General features: G+C 49.0%; 1 protein-coding gene across 1 annotated transcript in view; it reads right to left on the minus strand.

Annotated features, from left to right (window-relative positions):
• The window catches only part of LOC105986242 (basic salivary proline-rich protein 3-like), a 14,660-nt gene extending 6,125 nt beyond the window's left edge, over positions 1 to 8,535 (minus strand). The window contains exons 1-4 of the mRNA XM_013017056.1: positions 8,527 to 8,535; positions 7,941 to 8,072; positions 7,127 to 7,827; positions 6,744 to 6,765 (exon numbers count right to left, since the gene is read on the minus strand). Of these exons, the coding sequence (XP_012872510.1) occupies positions 6,744 to 6,765; positions 7,127 to 7,827; positions 7,941 to 8,072; positions 8,527 to 8,535 (864 nt within the window). The remainder of the gene's footprint in view (positions 1 to 6,743; positions 6,766 to 7,126; positions 7,828 to 7,940; positions 8,073 to 8,526) is intronic.
• Between the last annotated feature and the right edge of the window lie 934 nt (positions 8,536 to 9,469).

Here is a 9,469-nt window from a genome sequence, read left to right on the forward strand (position 1 = left end):
AAAAAAAAAAAAAAATAGAGGGCTAGGAGTGTGGCTTAGTTGTAGAGTGCTTGCCTAGCATGCATGAATCCCTGGGTTCGATTCCTCAGTACCACATAAACAGAAAAGGCTGGAAGTGGCACTTTGGCTCAAGTGGTAGAGTGTTAGCCTTGAGCAAAAGAAGCTCAGGGACAGTGCCCAGGCCTTGAGTTCAGCCCTAGGACTGGCAAAAATTAATTAATTAATTAAATGAATTAAATAAAAATAAGAAAGAGGAAGAAAAGAAAAAGAAGGAAAAGGGAAGGGAAAGGAAGAATTAGAGGAATTAGTTGCCAGTTTATTTGTTTGTTTATTTACTTTAGACAAAAGATAGCCTTGCTCTCTAGCCTCTCCTAGCCTAGAATTCATGATCCTCTTGCTTTAGTCTCCACCACACCCTGCTGATACTTGATTTTGAATAATACACTTCTAGAGAACCTAAGGGCCTTAAAGCTTCACAATGCAATGATAGACATTTTCTTTTTGTTGGTTGTGGGGCTTGAACTCTGAGCCTGAGTGCTGTCCTTCAGCTCTTCAGCACAAGATGAGTGCACTGTGGGTGCTGGTGGCTCACACCTGTAATCCTAGCTACTCTGGAGGCTGAGATCTGAGGATCACGGTTCAAAGCCAGCCTGGGCAGGAGAGACCGTGAGACTGCGATCTCCAATAAAGCACTAGAAAACCGGCAGTGGCACTGTGGCTCAAGTGGTAGAGCGTTCACGTTGAACTGAAGAGCACAAGGACAGAGCCCAAGCCCAGAGTTCAAGCCCCATGACGGACAAAAAAAAAAAAAAAAGACAAGTGCTTTATCACTTGAGCCACAGCACCACTTCTAGTTTTCTGGTGGTTTATTGGAGATAAGAGTTTCATGGACTTTCCTGCCTGGGCTCTCTTTGAATGGTGATCCTCAGATCCCAGCCTCCTGAGTAGTAGGATTACAGGCTTGAGCCACTGGCGCCCAGCTATGATAGACATTTTTGAGATGCTTGTTATATTAAAGGAATAGGATAAAGAATTGCCAGGCCTCTGTTTTATGTGAATTGGTACGAGGTGTTTTGTATTTATTGTCTTTTGGAAGTATTTGCAATTCAACTCCAAACTGCTTTTGGTAGACAAGTACTCTACCACTTGACCCATATCCCAAGCCTATTTATTACTTAAGGTTTGCAACACCTTGGAGTTTACTAACAACTTGGCTTTATTTGTGCAAACAGAGTTGAATGATTAGAACCATAAAACTCAGACAAAACCTTAGACAAGTATTTAGTAAACATTTTTTCACCTGGGTTCTGATGGTTCTCACCTGTAATTATAACTACTCAGCTGAGATCCCAGGACTCCAGTTTAAAGTCAGGCTGGGCGTACAAATCTGAGAGTCTTATCTCCAAATAACCAGCAAAAATCTGAAAGTAGAGATGTGACACAGTGCCAGCCTTGAGCAAAAAGCTGAGTCAGGTGCTGGTGGCTCACACCTGTAATCCTAGCTGTGGCTCAAAGTGGAAGAGCACTAGCCTAGAGAAAAGCTCAGGGGACAGACAGTTCCCAGGCCCTGAGTTCAGGCCCCAGAACTGGCACAAAAACAAATGCATGCAGGTAGGTAGGTGTCACTGACTGGAACTGGGCTGGGCAAGCCAGATTACACACCAGCTGTGCAGGCCACAAGGGTCCTCCTATTCCCCCCTCCCCTGCTCCTCTCTTCCCCTCCACCCCCTTCCTATCCCCTAGGGGCTCTTCTCCTTCTTTTTCTGGTGGAGGTGGGGCTTGTGGGGTCAGAGGTCCAGCCTCATGGGGACTGATCCCTGGGACAGCAACTAAGGAAGCAAGCCAGTGACAAAGTTCACCAGGGAGGCAGGTGTCAGGCTAAGGATGTGATCCATTCCTATCACCAGTTTTTGCACCATTTACTCTGTGAGATCAACCTGGACAAACTAAGACCCTTACCTGGTGGCCCTGTCTTCCACATCCTTGGGGACAAAGTGGAGGAGCCACAATGCTTCCCCAGGACATCAGCATCCTGTCCAGCTGGTCCTTGAGCCCTTTCCACCAGACTAGTGCTTCTGGGAGCTAGCTGCAGTGCAAGCTGATCCTGGGCTTCCAGGTCTCCTTGCAGCAGCGCCCACACAACTACCCACTCCTCTCAACTCACTGACTGGATGGTTATAGACATAGGGGCTGTGCCTTTGCACCTAGCCCTACAGATGTGCGGAAGGCCAGGTTCCCCTGCAAGGAAAGACCCAGAAGAGAAGTCTTGGTGGCAGATGCTTGGTGATCACCTTACCTGGCCAATCGTTGATAATATTGTTTCTGATCTTGTTCAGATCTATACCATGGATACAGAGATCCCTTGCCCCAAAGAGTGGCCCCCAATGACGGGCTGCCTGTAGACATTGCCTTGGGGTAGTCCTCAGGAGACAAGCTGGAAGGTCTGGTTATGCTGGTGAAGCCCATGATGCCCTGTCACTTTGCCCAGTCCCCAGTAGCTCCAGTCCAGAAGGTGTCAGGAGCATTTTGTCCCAGAGGGCAGGCAGGAAATACACATAGGTGGTCATATCTCCTTTCAGCTTGGAGAGGAATCAGACATACCTGAGGTATGACATCACTAACAGGAAAGTTGAGGAACAGATAGATTGCATCTTTAAGGATGTGTGTGTGTGTATGTGCGGGACTGCGTGCGCGCACACACGCACACACACACACACATACACACTTGGGTCTCAGGGTTTGAAGTCCATGTGACTTTCCTAAACTGGCTTGAAACTGCTGCAATCCAAATCTTAGCCTCAGGAGTAGATTGGATTACAGGCATGAGCCATGCACTAGTACAAAAAATAAAACCCCCATGGGGCTGGGAAGTTGGCTCAGTGGTAGAGCTCTTGCCTTGCATGCCTGAGGCCCTGGGTTTGATTCTTCAGTACCACATAAGCAAAAAGAAAAAGGCCGGAAGTGGCGCTGTGGCTCAAGTGGTAGAGCGCTAGCCTTGAGCTGAAGAGCTGAGGGACAGCGCCCAGGCCCAGAGTTCAGGCCCCACAACTGGACCAAAAAATAAATAAATAAAACCCCCAAAAGAACTCATGAAAGTAATCTTGAAAATGTGCTCTGTTGATTTGCAAAATGGCACCTTCATTTATTTACAATCTTAAACCTCAAGGATGCTGGAAATGGCATCTCTTGTTAGGAATTACAGTTAGTGCTAGCAGCAGTTTTATGAAGCCAGGCACTAGTGGCTCACACCTGTAATCTTAGCTACCCAAGAGAATGAGATTGGAGAATCAGAGTTCAAAACTCACTGGGCCAGTCCATAACACTCTCTTCTCCAATAAACCACTGAAAAGGGAGTGGTAAAAGGGGGTATGGGAAGGGATGGGAAGGGGAAACAAAGGAGGAGGCAACAATGCTTGATAAGAAATGTACTCATTATGTTGCCCATGTAATTGTAACCCCTCTGTATGGTATTTTCACAATTAAAAAAATAAAATAACAAAAAATAAATAAAATAAACCACTGAAAAACCAGAAGTGGAACTGGGATTCAAGTGGTAGAGCACTAGCTTTGAGTGAAAAAAAACTCAGGGACAGTGCCCAGGCCCTAAGTTCAAGGCCCAGGACTGGCACCAAAATAAATAAGTAAATAAATAGTCTTATAAGAATAGTACGAGGTGCTGTCTGAGGCAATTTGGGAGAAATGGTCAGTAGTAGCAAAGGTCATTATGTCATAATGTTTCAAAGGTCAACTTCCATCTAAGGGTATACATATCTACAAGCCAATTGCAAAGGTTCAGCTACAGGCAAGACTGAGATCTGATTGGCATGGCCTTTGTGGCCTCCATTTTAATTGCCACCAACCAATGCTGCTCCATTGTGGTATTTTTTTCATTGACAAGTTCTTGAGATTTTTGGAGTTAGCTAAGGCCCCAGTAGAATTCTACTCTGCAGACAGGAGTAGAGAAAATGGATGGCAAAAGAGATGTGAGGTAGAGATACAAGAAGGGGTTGATTGTAGTTAAAGAACAATTGAATTTGGGGTCAAAAAGATTAAATAGAAGTTGTTGGAGAACACTTGACAGAAGAAGCAGGGAATGTGTATCTAAAATATACTTACTTTAAGAACTCAGAAAGAGCCGGGCGCTGGTGGCTCATGCCTATAATCCTAGCTACTCAGGAGGCTGAGATCTGAGGATCACGGTTCAAAGCCAGCTGGGCCAGGAAAGTCTGTGAGACCCTTATCTCCAATAAAACCACTAGAAAACCGGGAGTGATGCTGTGGCTTAAGAGGTAGAGTGCTTGCCTTGAGCTGAAGGGCACAGAGATTACGCCTAAGCCCAGAGTTCAAGCCCCATGACCGACCAAAAAAAAAAAAAAGAACTCAGAAAGGAGCCAGACATGGTGGCTTACGCCTGTAATCCTAGCTACTCAGGAGGCTGAGATCTAAGGATCACAGTTCAAAGCCAGCTCAGGCAGGAAAGGCCGTGAGACTCTTATCTCCAATAAACCAGTCAGAAAACCAGAAGTGGTGCTATGGCTCAAGTGGTAGAACAATCACCTTGAGCTGAAGAGCTGAGGGACAGCTCCCAGGCCCAGAGTTCAAGCCCCATGACTGATAGAAGAAAAAAAAAAGAACTCAGAAAGTTCTTGATTTCCATATTGATTCTTTTTGGCATCTGATTATAATGTAGGTTTTCTTTTCTTTTTTTTTCCTTGGAAGTACTGGGGTTTGTACTCAGAGCTTCCCACTTGCTTGATAGGCACTCTATGGCTTTAGATAATATTATCATACTCATAAGTAAATATACAGCTTCATACTGTAAGCCACCATGAAAATACGCTAATTCTTCCCTTTTCTTCCCAAACCATATTTTCAATTTCATTTTTTTCTCCCTCAGAATATTAATCTGATTTCCTTGGAGTATCTACCTCTGCGTGTTTTTTATTTTTTGTTTTTTTTACTTATTTTCAGTACTAGGGATCAAACATATAGCTTTGCACAAGCTAGGCCAGTGCTTTATAAGTGAGCTACAGCCCATTCCTCCAGAAGATTCTTGATACTCTTTCAATTTCAGTTAAAAACTTGAAATAGTAAAAGGTGTTAGGTTTGCACCAGTATAGTGTAGTGTATTCTTTTCTTTCTTTTTTTTTTGGTCAGTTGTGGGGCTTGAACTCTGGGGTGCTGTCCCTGAGTCTTTCAGCTCAAGGCTAGCGCTCTACCACTTGAGCCACAGCACCACTTCTGAGTTTTCTGGTGGTTAATTGGAGAGAGTCTCATGGACTTTCCTGCCCAGGCTGGCTTTGAACCGTGATCCTCAGATCTCAGACTCCTGAGTAGCCAGGATTACAGGCATGCACCACCTGCTCCCCGCTGTATAGTGTATTCTTAGTCCCTAGATACTGTCACAGAACTCCTACAATAAAGTTTCACAGTGATAGAAACATCTTTAGTCTTTCAGAACTATTTTCTTATTCATAACAGAGTTTTTAAGTTAAAGAGATGTAGGATGGGGCCTTAGAAGCATCAAGGTAGGGGCTCGGCACCACGAATTAGATAATTAGAAAACTGGAACTTTCAGAGTCAACTACGCACTTCCAGGAAAGTGGGGGGTGGGGAGTTATGGTTTGGAGACTACACTCTAAAAACATTTGAACACTGAAATGGAATAAGCTTGTGGATTGCTGAACAGGTGAAAGTGCAAAGATCATGGTGAGCTGAGAAAGGACTTAGAATCTTCCTTCCCCTGCTCATATAGGTAAAGCTGTCCGTGAGTTGTATGAATCTTCCCACAACTTATCAAACTTGAAACCCAATTTATAGATATCATGAGTTACAACCTGGGCCATGGCAATCAGTGTCTCAAGTAGAACACTCTTTTTTGAAGCAAGGTCTCTGTGTAGCCCAGGATGGCCTCAGATTTGCAATCCTCTTGCCTCTTGGTCTCCAGAATGCTGGGATTACATAGGGTAATACCAAACATGGTAAGTGGGACAGCCTTGTCTGACTGAACCCTTACCCTGTGCAATCTGGTGCTAACTAAATTATGTCAGAATTGAATTAGCTGGGCATGGCTATAATGTAATTCTAGCCATTTGGGAGATTGAAGCAGGAGAAAGATTCTGTTTCAAAAATTAAAATATGTGTGGGGATGTAACTCAGTAGTAGAGGGTTGCCTAGCATGTACCAGAGTAAGGTTCAATCCCCTGCACTGTCAATCAGTAAAGAAATATTGGACTGAATTGAAACATCCCATCATAACTCTTCCCTGTAATCTTAACTACTCAGGAGGCTGAGATCTGAGGACTGTGGTTTGAAGTCAGTCTGGCCAGGAAAGTCTTTGAGACTTTTATCTCCAATTAATTATAAAAAAGCCAGAAGTAGAGCTATGGCTCAAGTGATAGGACACTAGACTTGAGTCAAAGATCTAAGGGACAGTGCCCAGAGTTCAAACCCCAAGATAAGCACACACTCACACAACCCTCCTCCCCTCCCATACACACACAATTATGAAGATCTTTCAGACATCAAGGTGAATCAAGGAACACAACTTTCATCTGGTTTCTCTTTGGTATTGAGAACCTTTTTCCATTGTGCACAACTCAGGTATTATTGCTCAATGGTCTCAACTCTGAGCTGGAACATTCATTTTACAGATGTTTAAAACTTTCTGCTGGCTTGAGAGTCCCTGGGGTGGGGTGGGTGGGAAATGGAGTAAGAAGAGAATCTTAACACCTTTCCACTACCTTTTCAATACTCTCTTTTGACCTTAAAAGAAAAAAAAAGAGGGAAGGGGGAACGCGGAGAGTAGGATATTGGGAGAAAGGGAAGGAGAGGGGAGAAGGGAAGGAAAAGAGGGTCTACAAGGGGAGTCCAGGTCCGGTTTGGGAAACTCCAGCTCACGTTTTGCCTCTCACTCCTCAGTGCAGGGTCCAGCTAAGGCTGTGCCCCAGCTTCACTCCCCGAGGTCTGTCCTGGGGAGTCACTGCGGCTCCGGGGGGCTGACCTGGCGGGGAGTGGCCGCGAAGTCCGCTCTGGCGCGGCTTGGCGCGCGCGATCGCTGCCCGCTCTGCTCCAGGGTCTGCCCCCCGGGACACCCCCCTATCCCACCCGAGTCATGCCATGTTACCTGCCCGTCCGCGGTGGAACTTTGGGAAGCAGCCGCCCACCCCGGGGGCTGGGGCCCTGACTACGCCGGAAGGTAAGTGTCCTCGCGGGGGCCCTGCCTCGCTCCTCGAGTCCGCTGGGGCCCCAGGCTCCGAAGTTGTGGGGACCGGCGGGAGTTGCAAAGTTTGCGGGATGGCTGGTGCGGGCTCGGGGACGGGGCACGCGCGCTCCCCCGCTGTCCCCAGCCCGCCCGTGGTGAGTTGGAGCCCGGGCCAGAGGGCAGGCGTGTGCGGATCGGGGACGAAGGGTCGGAGGCCCGATGGCGGTGCGGGGGGCGGCGCTCGGCCTAGGCTGGACGTGGCGGGGGGCTAGGCATCGGCCGCTCCCCTGGGACCACAGGGGTGGGCCCGATCCCACCGGGACACCCCCCACCGCCCTTCTCCGGGCCGCCGCGGCTGCTTTTGTGGCGGGTGGTGGTAAACAATGCCCCCGGCGGGAGTGAGGGGGGAAACTTGGTCGTCCGCCCCGAAGGCCTGATCTGGGGCGCGGAGTGGGTGGGTGGGTGGGGGGCAGGCAGCGCAGACGCCTGGGGTTCCCCTGATCCCCGGCTGCGCTGGAAATTGAGCTGGAGGAGGCCGTGTGTGACTTGGGAGAGCGAACGATACCTAAACGTGCTGGCGATCGCGGAGCCAGCCGCTTTGGGAGGGTCGGGGGCCGGGGAGCCTAGGAGCGGCTGAAGAGGCAAGAGTTTTGCGCAACTTGCGAGTGGAGAGCCTAGGCTGTCCCCAGCTCCAGCCTCCCCCACGGGGATCGCTTCCCTCTTTCCCTTCTTCCACCCGGACTGGGAGGGAAAAGCGCTTGGGCGCCGCCGCTCTGAGAGTTCCTGGGAGGCGCGGTGGGGCGAAGGTTTTGCGGTGGAGGCCGGGAGGGGAGTCACGGTAGGAGTGGATCTGAAGTTGTTTTATGGCCTGGGGAAGAAGGCAATAGGGGACGGAAGCTGTGTTCTGTCAAAATAGTATTTCCAGACTTGAGGGAGGGCGACTCGGTGGCTGCCCGCGCGGGCGCGGTGGCGCGTCTGGCCCGCACTTGGGCGGGATCCGGCGAGCGGGCCCCCGGGTGCGCCGCGCCGGGTGCCTTGGACAGGCCGTGCGGCACGTGAGCGGCCGGTCCCAGCCCCGGAGCTGGCGAGCCTGCCGGGCCTCTGCCAATTCTAGTGAAAGGCTGGTGAGATCCCTGTTTATTGATGTTGCTGTTTGTAATCTTCATTTAAATTTTAATTTAAAACTTTCCCTTCCTCCCTGGTTCCCCACCTCCTCCTATTTCACTTCTCCAAGAACACTGCGCCAAGGGCAGATTTCTTTTCTTTTTAAACCAGAAGTGGTTAGGAAGGAACTTGGCCGGCTCCAGAAAACCAGCACCCACCTTCGGCATTTCTGAGCTGGTCAAATGGGATTAATCCTCCCCCCCACCCCCTCCGGGCCCCCAGCCCAGTCAGCTTCCTTCTAGCTTCGGCCATTAAGTACCGCTCCTCCCTAATTCCACTCTCAGCCCCTGCATGCGCCACCTCCTTGCAACCTCCTTAGAATGATCCATTAGTGAATTAATGTTTGGAATGTGCTTGGAGATCCTGGAGCTATTGAAACCTTTCGCCCGCAGCCTCGGGTCGGCGGTGGGAGCTGCGCGCTCCACACCGGCGGGGGAGAGGGGGGGCGCTAGCGAGCTGCAGGCTCGGGGTCTCGTATCCCACCCTCCCCTCCCTAATAAACCAAGTAAAATTAGGCCTCCGAAAACGATCCGGGAGAGGCACATCTCCAGCCAGTCAGAACCAGGGTGAGTTAGAGCATGTAAGGAGTTTACGTCGACGATTCCGCGGGAGAGGCGAGGTAGATGCAGAGAAGTAGGCAAGGCGATGTTTGGAGATCAGTCTTTATTTCCAGGAATTTCACAGACGGGAGATTACATGATTTCTATTTTTTTCTTTGGTGTTTCCTGGGTTTGCGTGTGTATGCGTGTTTTCTGATTGTATGGGTATGGATCACACAGAGTAAAACCCAAATCCTACACTTTTCCAATGAGGAGCTTTTAAATTAGGTTGTCAACCTCTCCGACTTTATAATGGAAACTTCAGAATCAACGTGTACGGAAAATGGATAGCGTCCCTTTTTCTCTGCAGATTCACCACTTCGGGTCTGCCGCCTTTCACCGCCTACCAGGAGCATGAGTTAACCCTGGCGGTCCCGGCGGTCCCCTCCCTGAAGGGGAAGGGTCAGAAGTTTGCCTTTGCGCAGCTCCAGTTCCGTGTGCTTTGTTTCTCTCTTCCTTCTTCATTCCTTCTTATCAGGCTTGACCTTTCCCCTCCCCCTCC

This window comes from Dipodomys ordii, unplaced genomic scaffold, assembly GCF_000151885.1.
Source record: "Dipodomys ordii isolate 6190 unplaced genomic scaffold, Dord_2.0 Scaffold34, whole genome shotgun sequence".
Lineage (NCBI taxonomy): Eukaryota > Metazoa > Chordata > Mammalia > Rodentia > Heteromyidae > Dipodomys > Dipodomys ordii.